Source organism: Asterias amurensis, chromosome 11, assembly GCF_032118995.1.
Source record: "Asterias amurensis chromosome 11, ASM3211899v1".
In the NCBI taxonomy this organism is placed as follows: domain Eukaryota; kingdom Metazoa; phylum Echinodermata; class Asteroidea; order Forcipulatida; family Asteriidae; genus Asterias; species Asterias amurensis.
Genome location: NC_092658.1, coordinates 1,792,294 through 1,810,101, shown reverse-complemented (window position 1 = coordinate 1,810,101; position 17,808 = coordinate 1,792,294). Strand labels below are relative to the sequence as shown.

The 17,808-nt window shown below is 40.0% G+C and overlaps 3 protein-coding genes and 1 pseudogene across 3 annotated transcripts; 3 read left to right on the top strand and 1 right to left on the bottom strand.

The window, feature by feature from the left end:
* The first annotated feature begins 347 nt into the window (after positions 1-347).
* LOC139944275 (echinoidin-like) lies at positions 348-1,395 on the top strand. The gene has a single exon (XM_071941262.1). The coding sequence runs from the start codon at positions 729-731 to the stop codon at positions 1,356-1,358; it is 630 nt and encodes a 209-aa protein (XP_071797363.1). The 5' UTR covers positions 348-728; the 3' UTR covers positions 1,359-1,395.
* A 2,933-nt stretch (positions 1,396-4,328) lies between these two features.
* On the top strand, positions 4,329-5,025 carry LOC139944591 (lectin BRA-3-like; annotated as a pseudogene).
* A 2,263-nt stretch (positions 5,026-7,288) lies between these two features.
* On the top strand, positions 7,289-9,466 carry LOC139944277 (snaclec bothroinsularin subunit beta-like). The gene has a single exon (XM_071941264.1). The coding sequence runs from the start codon at positions 7,833-7,835 to the stop codon at positions 8,463-8,465; it is 633 nt and encodes a 210-aa protein (XP_071797365.1). The 5' UTR covers positions 7,289-7,832; the 3' UTR covers positions 8,466-9,466.
* Positions 9,467-15,293: 5,827 nt separating this feature from the next.
* On the bottom strand, positions 15,294-15,958 carry LOC139944514 (echinoidin-like). Its single transcript, XM_071941554.1, has one exon. The coding sequence runs from the start codon at positions 15,956-15,958 to the stop codon at positions 15,326-15,328; it is 633 nt and encodes a 210-aa protein (XP_071797655.1). The 3' UTR covers positions 15,294-15,325.
* Between the last annotated feature and the right edge of the window lie 1,850 nt (positions 15,959-17,808).

Below are 17,808 nucleotides of genomic sequence, written 5' to 3'. Positions count from 1 at the left end.
TCAATTGGTCGTCGAAGTTGCGAGATAACTGTGAATGAAAAAACACCCTTGTCACACGAAGTTGTGTGCTTTCAGGTGCTTAATTTCGAGACCTCAAAATCTAATTCTGACGTCTCGAAATCAAATTAGTTGAAAATTACCTTTTTCGCGAAAAGTACGTCACCTCAGAGGGATCCATTTCTCAAACTGTTTAATACTATATAATCCTCTCCCCATTACTCGTTACCAAGTAAGGTTTTAGGCTAATAAATGTTTTGAGTAATTCTGTACCAAAAGTATCCACACACCTTATTTATACACACTGGTCTAGTAAATGTGGACGTTTATTTTAGTACAAAAGTAATCAAGTTCAAAACCAAACACTATTGTGAATGATTTGAAAACCAATACTATATGGCGACTGAAAGTCAGAAAATAACAGTTTCGAATAAAATCGATTTCACTCGGCGGTTGGGCGGGCTGGTCTCGTATTGAAAATATAATCTCAGAAAAAGTCGGACTGTTAAAACTCCGTGGTTTTAATTAACCTGTTTCCCTGGAAACGATGACGCACTGCAGGCCTGACGAACTGCCACTGAAAATCACCATTTCCAACGAATACTACCAAAAGCAAGCAGCCACTTAGCCCTGCCGTCGCGTCTGACAACGGTTATGGTTTGGAACTAGTTGAACTCTCAAAACAGTTTCTCTTTCACGATCAACTTCAAATATTTCCAGTTAACATCAAAATGCGGATTAGTCAAGTGTTAAGTCTTGTTATTGGCGTTTACTGTGGCCGTCTGTTGGCTGAAATCTGCCCTCCTGATTGGCACCGATACGGCGAGTCATGTTACTTCATTATAAAGGACAAGATGGATTGGTACCAAGCAAATCGCACTTGTGCCGAGTCACGAGCAAACCTAGCCATCCCAAACTCTCAATCCGAACAGGATGACATATGGGAACTATTCCTGAAAGAACCTGATCTGACATCAGGTGACAATCTCTGGATCGGTTGCAATGACATCGAGGAGGAGGGAAACTGGCAGCACTGTCCGTTGAAGGGTGAAACCAACGCCTATGAGAATTGGGTGTATGGAGAGCCAAATGACTTCGGAGATGGTGAAGATTGTGGTGTCCAAATCAAGTGGAGGGGTGGTACATGGAACGATCACGACTGCGAAAACTCTCACTTTGCCGTGTGCGAGCTCCCTATTAACAGTGGTGGCCGCCTCACTCCTCAGTGCCTGCTACACCACGCCATGGAGGAGTTCATGGGTGAAGGCGTCGGATCATGCGGGAAGGCTTGCCGTTCACACCCCCGATGTCACTCCTTCAATCTGCCTAAACAAGCGGGAGGGAAGATGGTTTGTCCATGAAGCAGCAAGGGTCATTAGGAAACGAAGGAGACATGAAGGAGAATATTATGGAAGACACATAAACGGATTGTCATTGATGAAATTTACACTTTTAATTCTTGGTGTTTAGTGATGATTGTTTTTGCCTAGTGAATTAAATAATGATGTTATGAGGTTTGCTGACAATTATATCGTGTTGTCAAAGTAAAGCCGTAGCTTTATAAGCGTATGTTATAGCGGGGCGAGGGTGGCAGTCAGTAGTCGCATGTAACGTTGGTGCAAGAGGTCAATTTAATGTACCAATTTGACACACCTTTAGCAACTGCCGCAGCCTGCATTCGTCAATATAAACACGAACCGATGCTTCATTATTAAATAGTCTGGCGTCATTTTTGTCTAATTTATTCATTTTATTCCTGGAGCAAGATTGAGGGAAGACGGTTTGTCTAGAAAGCAGTGAGGTTGCAGTAAAAAACGGAGGGCACGAAAACTGATTGAACAAATATTGATTAAGTTTACAGTTTTTAATTCTTGGTGTTTAATGAACATGTATTAGTGAACTGTTGTTGTGTTAGATACTTTTTTTTTTAGGGCACGGTCGATTTAATTCTGATTACAGATCTTGATGCACCCTGGAAACTATACCAAATAGAATTTAGCTGTTGTTATTGTATTGAACCATTTTCTCGGCACAATTTTTAAAAGTATTTATTTGTTAAATATTAAACAATTTCTGCACATACTTGTCTTGTAGATAGGGATGTTGATTATAGTGTAAAATTATTCAAGTTCCAACAGCTAAACTCTAAACATCTAGTAAACAATTTAAAATAAAGGTAATCGTTCGATTTTGTTAACATAAAGCTGAGGTTGAAATTAACAAGAAAGATAATGATAAAGGACCATTGTAAAATTTTCAAAACAAGGTCTACTTGTTGAGAAAACAGCAAAGATCGTCCAGAGAATTTTCACGTGATGTGGAATCATCCCCGTAAAGCGAGATGACAGCGAGTAAATGGACAACACGAACATTCTCTAGAATCGAGAAATCTTGTCTAGGAGTGAATTTTTTAGGATTCAGGCAATGCTCATTTTACAGGATGCTTTACCATCTTTATAACATGAAGGCTTTCGGAAAGAAACCACCGACCCACCCTCCCTCCAAAACCACCCCAAAAAACACACTCCCTTAAAAAACACAAAACACCCTCCCTTTACAAAAACATCAACCCACATGCTGTTGTCCTTGCAACGTTGGCAGAATGGCTTTACAACTATACTTCAATTCTTGATCGTGAATTCAATTAGTAACACTCAATGGCAGCTATGCGAATCCTACCTCCATGGTTCATCATGTAACTTCGCAACTACATCCCTATGGGAAGAGCCAAAGCAGGCAGCCATTTTGTCTCTCATTTATGACGAGGGTATGGTCTACAAACTCATCACATCCTTTGTTTATAATGCGAGCCCATCAACTTCTTAGCAAAACTGTTTGTTTGAATTAGAGAAAAAAAAACAAGACTATTGGTGGCGAGCTTTATTTTTGTTTTAGTGCATCACCTGATAGAACGTCCTACATTTTTTAATAAACAAACCGCGCTGGTTAGTATTTGGATGGTCGGATGTGAGCCAATCATTCAATCATACTTATGTATAACTCATTGAAAAACTAAAATAAAAGATGCTTCTTCTTAACATTGTGTTTTGTTTTCCTACTTTTTGCAGGACGCATCGCCTGTTTCACATAAAATGCAAAGTTAAAAGGCCTTTCTCACGAGACTAATCACCAATCGTACCTCTTGAACTCTTAGCCATACTCTAGTTCCACAGGTAAAAACTACCATAACTTGGGGTTCACATTCAGCACATTCTCAGTTGGGATTAGCTTGCGAATGTTAACAACGTCACGACCAAAGCCCATTATTAAATTCAATTAAATTCAATTAAATTCAATTGAAAAATGGCTTATTAAAACAGGTATCGCAGTATCCTTACAAGCCTCTAGGTTTTATGCCCATGTTATGGGTGATTGGTGTAGCGCAAAACCTTTGCTTACTTTGCCGTTAATCCAATATTGCCGTTTCTTGGTTAAAGTTCTCAAGCCTTGGTCCAATAACTACACAAATATTGCCGAACCATTTCCTGCTGAGCAGAATTGAGCAAAGTAGTAGTCAAAATGGTGTATGGCACTTTGGCTGGTACTTCACCTCAACAATTTTGTTCAGTGACCAACATTTTGTAAAATTCATGCCTCTTTATGGGATCCGTATTTCCCCCCCTTTTTTTAGGGGGGGGGGGGTCATTTGTATTTGCCTTTAGTTTTACTCGGTTATTCTGAAAAAGTTCTAAAACCTTCTTGTGTTTTCGCTTTGAATTCGCATAGGTTTGAATTCTAGACTGCCTATGTAGGAACTGCTTCTTCACTCTATACAAACAAATATCGTGTTTACCCGGCGGTTGTACGGCGTGGTTCTGCAGTAAATTAGACCTGCCAACAATTGATTGACTTCACCTTAGGTTGTTTATGTTTACTTGTTACCCTGGCAACACGGCCAGTGTGCAGTTGCAATAATAACTACTACCCGGTGTGCTTCTTAATTTCATCGTCTTGATAGTTTGTGTTTAAAATTGCCAGCCTTGAGGTTGCAATAATAATCATTTCAATTGGGCGCATCTCCGCGAAATCAATATTTAGTTTGCACTTGGCTCGACAACACCACCACAGTATAAACCACTAAACGATATCCACGTCATCAGTAAGCTGCTCGAACACTCAACGTCTGATAAACTGTATCAGTTTCTGGATTACTTCAAATACTGTACTTTGAAGTATTTCAGACATTTTAAGAATTAGCTGGATTTGGCTGGAGACTGTCTACCATTTCGTTCACCATTGTCTGACACCTGTTACTCTCTGTATAAAACACATCAAATATTTTACTTGTTTATCTTTTGCAATATTTTCAAGAATTTTGAAGAATTTACAAGATGCGTATAGCTCAAGTATTGAGTCTTGTTCTTGGCGTTTACTGTGCCCGTCTATTGGCTGAATTCTGCCCTCCTGATTGGCACCGATACGGCGAGTCATGTTACTTCATTATAATGGACAAGATGGATTGGTACCAAGCAAATCGCACTTGTGCCGAGTCACGAGCAAACCTAGCCATCCCAAACTCTCAATCCGAACAGGATGACATATGGGAACTATTCCTGAAAGAACCTGATCTGACATCAGGTGACAATCTCTGGATCGGTTGCAATGACATCGAGGAGGAGGGAAACTGGCAGCACTGTCCGTTGAAGGGTGAAACCAACGCCTATGAGAATTGGTGGAATGGAGAGCCAAATGACTATAACAATGGTCAAGACTGTGGAGCCCAAGACAATGGGTACAATGGTCAATGGAAAGATGACTTTGTGAAGCCTCTAACTTTGCCGTATGCGAGCTCCCTGTTAGCAGTGGTGGCCGCCTCACTCCTCAGTGCCTGCTACACCACGCCATGGAGGAGTTCATGGGGGAAGGCGTCGGATCATGCGGGAAGGCTTGCCGATCACATCCCCGATGCCACTCCTTCAATCTGCCTAAACAAGCTGGAGGGAAGATGGTTTGTCCATGAAGCAGCAAGGGTCATTAGGAAACGAAGGAGACATGAAGAATAATAATGGAAGACACAGAAATGGATTTTCTTCTAATGATGAAACTAGAAACTTTTAATTTTTGGTGTTAATGATGATTGTTTTTTGTGAGATTCTCAATATCTCTGTTTTCTAGTGGATGGTAAATTCAATGATGGTGTATGAGGTATGTTGATAATTATATCGAGTAGTCAAAATAAAGCTGTTGCGTTATAGGCGTGTGTTATAGAGGGGACGAGGTGGCAGGCAGTAGTCGCATGTAACGTTGGTGCAAGAGGTCAATACGTTGTAATGATACCAATTTGAGACACCTTTAGCAACTGCCGCAGCCTGCATTCGTCAATACAGGTACGGCCCGTTGCTTCGTTGTTAAAAAAAAGTCTGGCGCTATTTATGCTATGTTTATTTGTTAATTATATCTCATTGAGCAGGTTTTAGGGAAGATGTTTTGTCTGGAAAGCAGCAAGGGTCATAAAACAAGGGCTAAAGGTGGAAACAGTAACCGATTGGAAAAGTATTTATAAATTTAGCTGTTGTTGTTATGATGTATTGAACCAGTTTCTCGACACAATTATCAAAAAGTATTTATTTGAAAGTATTAAACATTTTCTGCACAAACTTGTCTTGTAGATTTGGCCGCTGATTATAGTGCAAAATGATTCAAGTTCCAACAGACGCCACACATTCTAGTTAATTATTTAAAATAAAGATAATCGTTCGGTTTTGTTAACATAATGCTGAGGTAAAAATTAACGAAAAAGATAATGATAAAGGACCATACTAGTGAAATTTTCAAAACAAGGTCTACTTGTTGAGAAAACAGCAAAGATCGTCCAGAGAATTTTCACGTGGTGTTGAATCATCCCCGTAAAGCGAGATGACAGCGGGTAAATGGACAACACGAACATTCTCTAGAATCGAGAAAACTTGACTAGGAGTGAATTATTTAGGATTCAGGCAATGTTCATTTCACAGGATGCTTTACCATCTTTATAACATGAAGGCTTTCGGAAAGAAAACACCAACCCACCCTCCCTCCAAAACCACCCAAAAAACACACTAAAAAAGCACAAAAACACTCTCCTTTTACAAAAACATCAACCCACATGCTGTTGTCCTTGCAACGTTGGCAGAATGGTTTCACAATTATACTTCAACTTTTGATCGTGAATTCAATTAGTAACACTCAATGGCAGCTATGCGAATCCTACCTCCATGATTCATCCTTTAACGTCGCAACTACATCCCTATGGGAAGAGCCAAAGCAGGCAGACATTTTGTCTCTCATTTCATGACGAGTGTAAGGTCTATAAACTCATCAAATCCTTTTTTTAAATTTTTTTAAATGCGAACCCATCAACTTCTTAGCAAAACTGTTTGTTTGAATTAGAGAATAAAACAAGACTATTGGTGGCGCGCTTTATTTTTTTTAAGTGAATCACCTGATAGAACGTCCTACATTTTTTAATAAACAAACGGCGCTGGTTAGTATTTGGATGGTCGAATGTTAGCCAATCATTCAATCATACTTATGTGAAACTCATTGAAATACAATAATAAAAGATGCTTCTTCTGAACAATGTGTTTTGTTTAACTACTGTTTGTCAGGACGCATCGCCTGTTTCACATAAAATGCAAAGTTAAAAGGCCTTTCTCACGAGACTAATCACCAATCGTACCTCCTGAACTCTTAGCCATACCCTCGTTCCACAGGTAAAAACTACCATAACTTGGGGTTCGCATTCAGCACATTCTCAGTTGGGATTAGCTTGCGAATGTTAACAACGTCACGACCAAAGCCCATTATTAAATTCAATTAAATTCAATTTAATTCAATTGAAAAATGGCTTATTAAAACAGGTATCGCAGTATCCTTACAAGACTCTAGGTTTTATGCGCCATGTTATGGGTGATTGGTGTAGCGCAAAACCTTTGCTTACTTTGCCGTTAATCCATTATTGCCGTTTCTTGGTTAAAGTTCTCAAGCCTTGGTCCAATAAAAATATTGCCGAACCATTTCCGGCTGAGCAGAATTGAGCAAAGTAGTAGTCAAAAGGGTGTATGGTATTTTGGCTGGTACTTTACCTCAACAATTTTGTTCAATTACCAACATTTTGTAAAATTCATGCCTTTTATTGGATCCGTATTTCCCATTTTGGTGCTTGTTTTTTTTGTTTGTTTTTTGTTTGGGGGGGGGGGTTCTTTTTTTTGTGTCTTTAGTTTTACTCGGTTATTCTGAAAAAGTTCCAAAACATTCTCGTGTTTTCGCTTTTCGCATAGGTTTGAATTCTTAACTGCCTAACAGGAACTGCTTCTGAATTCTACACAAACAAATATCGTGTTTACCCGGCAGTTGTACGGCGTGGTTCTGCAGTAAATTAGACTTGCCAATAATTGATTGACTTTACCTTAGGTTGTTTATGTTTACTTGTTACCCTGGCAACACGGCCAGTGTGCAGTTGCATTGATTTCATCGTCTTGATAGTTTGTGTTTAGTTGTTGCCCTCAAAAACACGGCCAGCCTTGAGGTTGCAATAATAATAATTTCAATGGGGCGCATCTCCGCGAAATCAATATTTAGTTTGCACTTGGCTCGATAACACCACCACAGTATAAACCACTAAACGATATCCACGTCATCAGTAAGCTGCTCGAACACTCGAACTGTATCAGATTTTGGATTACTGTACTTTGAAGTATTTCAGACATTTTAAGAATTAGCTGGATTTGGCTGGAGGTTGTCTACCATTACGGTCACCATTGTCTGACGCCTGTTACTGTCTGTATAAAACAGATCAAATATTCTACTCGTTTATCTTTTGCAATCGTTTTCAAGCATTTTGAAGAATTTACAAGATGCATATAGCTCAAGTATTGAGTCTTGTTCTTGGCGTTTACTGTGGCCGTCTATTGGCTGAAATCTGCCCTCCTGATTGGCACCGATACGGCGAGTCATGTTACTTCATTATAAAGGACAAGATGGATTGGTACCAAGCAAATCGCACTTGTGCCGAGTCACGAGCAAACCTAGCCATCCCAAACTCTCAATCCGAACAGGATGACATATGGGAACTATTCCTGAAAGAACCTGATCTGACACCAGATGACCATCTTTGGATCGGTTGCAATGACATATTGGAGGAGGGAAACTGGCAGCACTGTCCGTTAAAGGGTGATGATACCAACGCCTATGAGAATTGGGTGTATGGAGAGCCAAATGACGAGAATGGTGGTGAAGATTGTGGGGTCCAAGTCAAGTGGGGTGGTGGTACATGGAACGATGACAGATGTAGCAAGCTCCACTTTGCCGTGTGCGAGCTCCCTGTTAGCAGTGGTGGCCGCCTCACTCCTCAGTGCCTGCTACACCACGCCATGGAGGAGTTCATGGAGGAAGGCGTCGGATCATGCGGGAAGGCTTGCCGACCACACCCCCGATGCCACTCCTTCAATCTGCCTAAACAAGCTGGAGGGAAGATGGTTTGTCCATGAAGTAGCATGGGTCATTAGGAAACGAAGGAGACATGAAGAATAATAATGGAAGACACAGAAACGGATTGTCATCTAATGATGAAACTAGAAACTTTTAATTTTTGGTGTTAATGATGATTGTTTTTTGTGAGATTCTCAATGTCTCTGTTTTCTAGTGGATGGTAAATTCAATGATGATGAATGAGGTATGTTGACAATTATATCGTGTAGTCAAAGTAAAGCCGTAGCTTTATAAGCGTATGTTATAGAGGGGGCGAGGGTGGCAGTCAGTAGTCGCATGTAACGTTGGTGCAAGCTAGGGTAATACAATGTAATGGATACCAATTTGACACACCTTTAGCAACTGCCACAACCTGCAGTCGCCAATACAGACACGGCCCAATGCTTCATTGTTAACTAGTCGGGTGCAACTTTTGCCATATTATTTATTCGTAAATTTGATCTGCTTGAGCAAGTTTTAGGGAAGATGGTTTGTCTAAAAAGCAGCAAGGACCATTAAGCAAGGGCTAAAGGTGGAAATGGAAGACACAGTAACCGATTGAAAACGTGTTGATTAGGTTCACATTTTTTAAATCTTGGTGTTTAATGAACAGGATTAGTGATTTTTTGTTTCGTCAGACACTAAACAAAAATAGTATTTTTAGGTGACGGTCGATTTGATTATGATTGCAGATCTTGATCCTGAAAATTTTATAAAATTTTTGAATTTAGCTGTTGTTGTTACAGTTTGATGCACTGTAAAAACAGTGCGTAGTTTACAACATAAGTTGTACCGACTTTCTAAACATGTGGTTATCATTTTGACACCTGCTTACATGGTTTGTAGGATTCAAACACACGCAAGAGTCTAAACATGATTAAGAATAACATGAGGAAAACGTCGGTACAGAAGTATTCTTAGAAATGTGTTTCAAATCTAAAAACTGTTTTAAGATTGTGTATTTGCACCATTTTCTCAGCACAATTATCAAAAATTATTTATTTACAAAGTATTAAACGTTTTCTGCACAATATATTTGCCTTGTATATTTTGACGTTGATTTTAGTGCAAAGTGTTACCAGCTACTCTAAACTCTCTAAAATCACCCACTAACCATCCTTTTCTAAACCACTCACCAACCCATCCCCCAAACTGCTACCATCCCAATTTCTCTCCAAACCACCCACTAACCCAAGCTCCCTCCAAACCACTCACCAACCCACTTCCCCCAAAACCACGCACTAACCCACCAACCTCAAAATTACGAAAGAGAAAGCTTCGGTTTCACCGAGTAGAACCGAACGTTTTTACGAAGCATCACTGCCGCCGCCTATGCAAATAAGAGGACGTTCCTTCACTCTGTTGGGAGAAAAAACAGGCAGTGAAAAGGCTTGGCCAGCAAGCCGCAAGAAAAAACATAAACAATGATGCAAAACATTTTTCATCCGTTTAATGGGAGACTTTGGAACTCTAGGTGGCAGCAGACTTACCAGGTAAATTTCCATTGTTTACGTAGTTCTGAGCAAGCGCACATTACTATACCGAGAACACTGGATTTTACCCGGTAAGTCTGCTGCCACCAAGCGTCCTAAAAGTCTTCCATTAAAGTCCACAATCAGTTCAACCTTACTTTGTAGCATACTGGAATGGGCAGAAGAAATTGTGGGTCTTTTTTAGTGTTAATTTAAGTTTTATGGTGGTTTTTATGGATGAGTCGATGTAATTATCTTCGGTTAACAAAATATAAGCACGTCTTTATCATTGCAAAACTCTTCTCGTGTGAATGAGAGATCTAAACATGACTATTGGTGGCGCGCTTTATCATAGTGAAACCCTGTATTATAAACCCTTCTATTGTTCACAAACTAAACCGCGCTGGTTTGCATGGACGGCCCGAGTGATTGCAAACATTCAATCGTATGTTAATTTATTGTGATAAAATTCAACATTTCTGCAACAAAATATTCATATTTTTTTGATCAAAATGCATGCCATGACTGGTTTCGTTGTTTCCAACAAATATATCACTATTTTGGTTTCTCATAGAATCCAAACCTTGCTAGCTTGGCAAAAGTCGTACGTGACGTCGCAAACAAAAACAGGTCTATTGGAGAGATTTTGCTCCGTCAGGTTTGTCCTCAATCAATTTTAGTGTTAAAGACATATGTGACCTAAAAATGATAGTACTATCTGATATTCATAAAAACCTCAGACAGTTTCGCTTATCCTATTGGTGGAGAGCAAAAAAAACAGGCAGTGAAAAGGCTAGGCAAGCAAGCCGGAAGAAAAAACATAAACAATGATGCAAAACATTTTTCATCCGTTTAATGGGAGACTTTGGAACTCTAGGTGGCAGCAGATATACCAGGTAAATTTCCATAGACCTTATCGCAAATACCAATGCGCAAGCGCAGACTGTTGAATGAGGTGCATTGTGGGATAGACATGAATCAAATTTTGCTACCAGCTAGACCACAATGCATCTAAATCCAAGCTTTACGCGCGCGCCCCAGTATTTGCGAAAAGGTCTATTGTTTACGTAGTTCTGAGCAAGCGCACATTACTATAGACCTTATCGCAAATACCAATGCGCAAGCGCAGACTGTTGAATGAGGTGCATTCATAAAAACCTCAGACAGTTTCGCTTATCCTATTGGTGGAGAGCGCGTCACGTGGGTGTGTATAAACCTTTGTTTATGACCGGTAAAAAGTGTTAATTCATGGGCGTGACACGCGACCTTGCACCTGTTCTTATAAGACAGTTTCTTCATTTCTATTGGTCGAGAGCAACGGCTGAAACAGTTGTGCCACATCACGCGATACGCGCGACGCGCACAGCATTCCCTTATAGGGAGTTGTTTACCCGAGGGCGGCGGAGGGCTTACCATTTCATAGCTGGAGGGGTGTTGTGTTGAAAGAAATTATTTAACAATTTTAATGTTTGAATTTATTTTACTTTTTGACCAAAAAGTGATGAGGTTTTTGACCGAAAAGGTAATTATGAATGGGAAACAAAGTGTGTTGAATCGGTTTTCAACTAGTGGTTTAAACCCGCCGAGGCCTGGTTCTTTATAATTTACATCGACTTCGTCTCGGTAAAATTATCAAGAACCAGGCCTCGTTGGGATTAAACCACTATAACCTCTTCACCACACATTGAATCCCTTATAATTAACACTTGAGGCCATTACCAAAAGCCGTACAATACAGAATGGTAGGCTATCGCAGTATGTTTTCCTCACTGAAACCGAATATGATGTGGAATGCTAGCATAACCAATAAAACTAAGACTGATATGCAAAATAAAAAAATCACAGTAAAAAATCGATTTCGCTCGGTGGTTGGACAGGCTGGTATCGTGTTCAATATATTGTATGAAAAAGACAGACTCTAAACACTCCGTGGTTTTATTTAACCTGTTTCCCTGGTAACAATGACGCACTACCATTGAAAATTACCATTTCAATAGAATATTATATCCAACATTGTATGCTTCAATTCTCTGGTTAGGAAGAAAATTTAATTTAGTTCATCATCGTCTTGCCACGTTTACGGTTTGGAAACAGATCAGATTTTTTTCTTTCAAACATAAGAGTATATGCTTACGAACAATAAAACAATTTTTTTAGTAATTGTTTGTCACGATTTATATGTTTAAAAAATATATAAAGTTGTTTAGGGGGCTGACTCCGCCTACCCCTTTTGTGACGTCAATCGAGGCAGACTTTGCCTGCAATGCGTACAGTAAACACACGTGCAAAGTACATGTACGTCCAAGTCGTGAGTTGATACATTTCAAAAAGGGTTTTTCTGCATTCAGCAGCAACACACCTGGTCGTCATTGCCGGAAACGTAAACTCACGACTTGGTCCGTACATGTACTTTGCAATTGTGTTTACTCTACGCATACATGCAAAGTCTGCCTCGATTGACGTCACGAACAGCGCCCTCTCGGGTCGGGGTCTACTCTTAAATTTGTAAATAACATAAGAACTGATTTTTTAAAACCTTAGTTAACTGTTTATTCACATTCCACTCATCAAAACACATATCATTAGTGACAAAAGCTTTATTTTGAAAAAATTGGGTTGGTAGTTGGTTTTGGAGGGAGGGTGGGTTGATGGGTGGTTTTGGAGGGAGGGTGGGTTGGTAGTTGGTTTTGGAGGGAGGGTGGGTTGTTGAATGGTTTTGGAGAGAGGGTGGGTTGGTGGGTGGTTTTGGAGGGAGGGTGGGTTGCAGGTGGTTTTGGAGGGTGGGTGGGTTGGTGGGTGGTTTTGGAGGGAGGTTGGGTTGGTGGGTGGTTTTGGAGGGAGGGTGGGTTGGTGGGTGGTTTTGGGGGAGGGTGGGTTGGTGGGTGGTTTTGGAGGGTGGGTGGTTTTGGAGGGTTGGTGGGTTGGTGGGTGGTTTTGGAGGTTGGGTGGGATTGTGGGTGGTTTTGGAGGTAGGGTGGGTTGGAAGTTGGTTTTGGAGGGAGGGTAGGTTGACGGGTGGTTATGGAGGGAGGGTGGGTTGGTGGGTGGTTTTGGAGGGTGGGTGGGTTGGTGGGTGGTAATGGAGGGAGTTCATCGTTGGCAGCAAGCGATATGATGCATCAACCATTCAGTAGGGGCACTGGCAAGTTGCCCAAACGGATTGATTGAAGACGTTTGTTCTTTTCATGGCTTGATTGAATGGTGTGCTTCTTGTGAGGGTTAGAATGAATCTTCACTTTGGTTGAATGGGATCGAATGACGTGTCATAACTCCCTTAATTACCTTAAAAGAAACAAATTATGTAATTTCTATTCCAAAGGCTCCATGCTATTTAGACAGTAAAGGTATAGTAAGTATATTGTGAAGTGAAATGATTATTTCAGAAATGTCAAAACTCGGCTTAAAGTCACCTGGAAGTGGTATTTTGTCAAAATAAAGCTGTTGTCACTTATATAATAATGTGTTTTGATGAGTGGAATGTGAATAAACAGTTAACCAAGGTTCTAAATAATTATCTCTTTACTTATTTACAAACTTTAGAGTAGGCCCCGACCTGAGAGGGCGCTGTTCGTGACGTCAATCGAGGCGCGATATTTGAGGAGAAAATGCTGCACAGCGCTGATAAAAAAGACGTCGGACCGGACCACTAAGCACTATTGCTCTTGTGAGTCTGACCAGCCATGCAGACTGACTCCATCTTTAGTTGTTTTGCTGCATCCAGCAGCAATACACTTAGTCGGCATTGACGGAAACATGCAAGAAAACATTTTTTTCGAAACGTACAAACTCACGACTTGGACTTGGCACGTTTGTTTACTCTACGCATCAAGGAAAAGTCTGCCTCGATTGACGTCACAAATGGGGTAGGCGGAGTCAACCCCCAAACAAATTTTCTATTTTTTAAACATATATATCGTTACAAACAATTACTAAAACAATTGTTTTATTGTTACTAAACATTTACTCTTATGTTTGACAAAATAAAAATTCTATTTCCAGGTGACTTTAAGGTGAATCAATTTTCCGCGCTGTGCGTTTGGTGCCCACTGTCATCTCACTATACGTGGTGGTTAGATCTTGTAATAAAAAATCTGGGACGAGGTTTTGCTGTTTACTCAACAAGTGTTCATTGCATTCAAACTTTCACAGAGGACTTTTAACTTTATTTTTCGTGATAATTTTACATTTACATCAGCATTGCGTTTACGAACACCAAACGATGACTCTATTTCAAATCATTCACATGAATGAATGGAGCTTAAAGGAACACGTTGCCTTGGATCGGTCGAGTTGGTCTTTGAAAAGCGTTCTGTAACCGTTTGTTATAAAATGCACATGGGTAGAAAGATGTTGTAAAAGTAGAATACAATGATCTAACAAATATGCCTCCAAATTGCGTGGTTTTCTTTTTACCTTGTACACTAACACGGCGGCCATTTATGGGAGTCAAAATTTTGACTCCCATAAATGGCCAACCGTAATAGTTCGCGACGTAAAAGGAAACCCGTGCAATTTTGAGTGATACTTGTGTGGATCATTATATTCTACTTTTAAAACATCTTTCTAACCATATGCATTTCATAACAAACGGTTTCAAACGCTTTTTATAGACCAACTCGTCCGATCCAAGGCAACGTGTTCCTTTAACACCTCGCACTAAAATCAATGTCCATATCTACATGACAAGTGTTTACAACTAAGGTGCAGAATATGTTTATGATTTCACAAACAATTTATACTTCTTGACAATTGTGCTGAGAAAAGGTTCAAATACAGCATAGCACAACAGCTAAACTCAACTACTTGATAGTTGCCAGCATATATCAATCATTTATAAAACAAAACAGCAATTTTAATAAGTATATGACAGAACAATAATTCACAAAAGAGTGCATGTCTTAATTAAACACCGAGAATTACAAATTGAGTTTTTTGTTTTGATTATCAGTTTTTGTGTCCTTCATTTTCTCCTGTAGCCATTTTCTATGACCCTTGCTGCTTTCTAGACAAACCATCTTCCTTCAATCTTGCTCAAGAAGGTATATTTTACGAGCGGAAATGGCGAATGCAGGCTGTGTCAGTTGCCAAGTTGGTATCCATTACATTGTATTACCCTAGCTTGCACCAACGTTACATGCGACTACTGACTGCCACCCTCGCCCCCTCTATAACATACACTTATAAAGCTACGGCTTTACTTTGACTACACGATATAATTGTCAACATACCTCATTCATCATCATTGAATTTACCATCCACTAGAAAACAGAGACATTGAGAATCTCACAAAAAACAATCATCACTAAACACAAAGAATTGAAAGTTTCGATATTCATCAATAGATGACAATCCGTTGTCCTCCATATTCTCCTTCATGTCTCTTTCGTTTCCTAATGACCCTTGCTGCTTCATGGACAAACCATCTTCCCTCCAGCTTGTTTAGGCAGATTGAAGGAGTGGCATCGGGGGTGTGATCGGCAAGCCTTCCCGCATGATCCGACGCCTTCACCCATGAACTCCTCCATGGCGTGGTGTAGCAGGCACTGAGGAGTGAGGCGGCCACCACTGCTAACAGGGAGCTTGCACACGGCACAGTTAGAGGCTTCGCAGTCGTCATCATTCCATGTACCACCCCTCCTCTTGTCTTGGACACAACAATCTTCACCACCGTTATAGTCATTTGGCTCTTCATCCGCCCAATTCTCATAGGCTTTGGTATCATCACCCTTTAACGGACAGTGCTGCCAGTTTCCCTCCTCCTCGATGTCATTGCAACCGATCCAAAGATGGTCATCTGGTGTCAGATCAGGTTCTTTCAGGAATAGTTCCCATATGTCATCCTGTTCGGATTGAGAGTTTGGGATGGCTAGGTTTGCTCGTGACTCGGCACAAGTGCGATTTGCTTGGTACCAATCCATCTTGTCCTTTATAATGAAGTAACATGACTCGCCGTATCGGTGCCAATCAGGAGGGCAGATTTCAGCCAATAGACGGCCACAGTAAACGCCAAGAACAAGACTCAACACTTGAACTATACGCATCTTGTAAATTCCTGAGAATGCTCGAAATTTATTGTCAAAGATTAACTAATTGAATGTTTGAAATGTTTTTAGACCGCCGTCACCAGACGAAGATTGACCAAATGCCAAACAAGAAATAAAACTTGTCTCGTTTTTTAAATGATTTTTGAAGTAAACCGTATAACAGAAAGATATATCGGGATTTGAAAAAATTTCAAACTGTTATTGGCAGAAAGCTAGTGTTAAAACGACTCATTGACTTTGCCGTTTTCAGTGTTTATAGCTGTGGTGCTTTTGTCGAACCTAGTGCAGACCAATATCACAGGGGCGTTCCAGAATGATCGATCATTATAAAAGCTGGCTGGCGCGGGTAACCACGGAAAGGTACCGTACAACTAGTTAATACTACAATACCACGCTGGGAGTGTTTCCAGGTCAACAAATTAACTGTAAACAACCAAGGCGAAAACAATCAATTATCGCTTATTATCAATGCTGCCCGGTGCGAGTGACCATTGGAAGGCAAACTTAATTGAATATCCGTCAGATTCAACCCGGAACCACACCGTAAAACTAATTACATTAGCACGCTGGCAGTTTTTACATGGCAACAGTTAACTGAAAACAACCCAGGCGAAAACAATCAATGACGTCAAATGCACGGCCAATTTAAAGGAACACGTTGCCTTGGATCGGACGAGTTGGTCTATAAAAAAGCGTTTGCAACCGTTTGTTATAAAATGCATATGGTTGGAAAGATAATATAAAAGTAGAATACAATGATCCACACAAGTTTGCCTAGAAATTGCGTGGTTTTCCTTTTACTGTGCGAACTAACACGGTCGGCCATTTATGGGAGTCAAACATTTGACTCCCATAAATGGCCGACCGTGTTAGTCGACGAGGTAAAAGGAAAACCGTGCAAATTCGAGGCATGTTTGTGCGGATCATTGTATTCTACTTTTACAGCATCTTTCTACCATATGCATATTATAACAAACGCTTTTCAGAGACCATCTCGACCGATCCAAGGCAACGTGTTCCTTTAACCGCAACGCTATTCTATTTCTACTAGAAAACGAGTGTTACTGAAAAGAGTAATTCGATTTAATTTTAGGACTAGTCAAAATGCACTGTTGCGTCATTTACATTAACAAGTTTATCATTCGAGTTTACAATTCAGCAAAGCAGCATTCAAATTCGCAGGAGTTTTTTGAGGCATGTGTTTAGTCATTCAAATTTATTTTGGGCAGTCATTTTTTTAACTTGTGGGCAGTTATTTTTTGAATTTGTGCAATCTAAAAACAGTTGGTTAACTTGTTTTTCCTTAACTATGCTTGAGGGATAAAAACGGTTTACCTTTTGCCAACATATTGATGGTTGGCGAAGAACAAACATTAACAATATCAAAAGACAGGCAAAACATAAAAAACGCCCAATCAAACACAATACAAAATTAAATCTTGGTCAGCTAACAAAAAAAAAGCCCCCCCCCCTCCGATAAAAACGAAATTAGATTAAAACAAAGAAGAGGGGTTAACCTCACGGGCCCCCTGCAAAGTAATAACTTGAAACTTAACTAAAGAAAAGAAAAAAAAAGGTTTGCCTGAACTAAAGTGACGGTACGAACTTATTTGTATTTCTTTAGTCGTACTTATTTGAATCTTCAATAAGCAAAAATTGATTGCCTCTTTACGAAATTGAAATAAATTAAATCAGCGAAATCTCTATTTAAACCAGCTTTGCTAAATTGAATGATGATTGTTTGTCCAAAAAAATGACGATATGCTAAATTGAACAGAGTGCTTAAGGAACTTGAATGCCTCAAAACGAAATTGAAAGGCCGAATTCTGAAATTGAAACGCAACAAT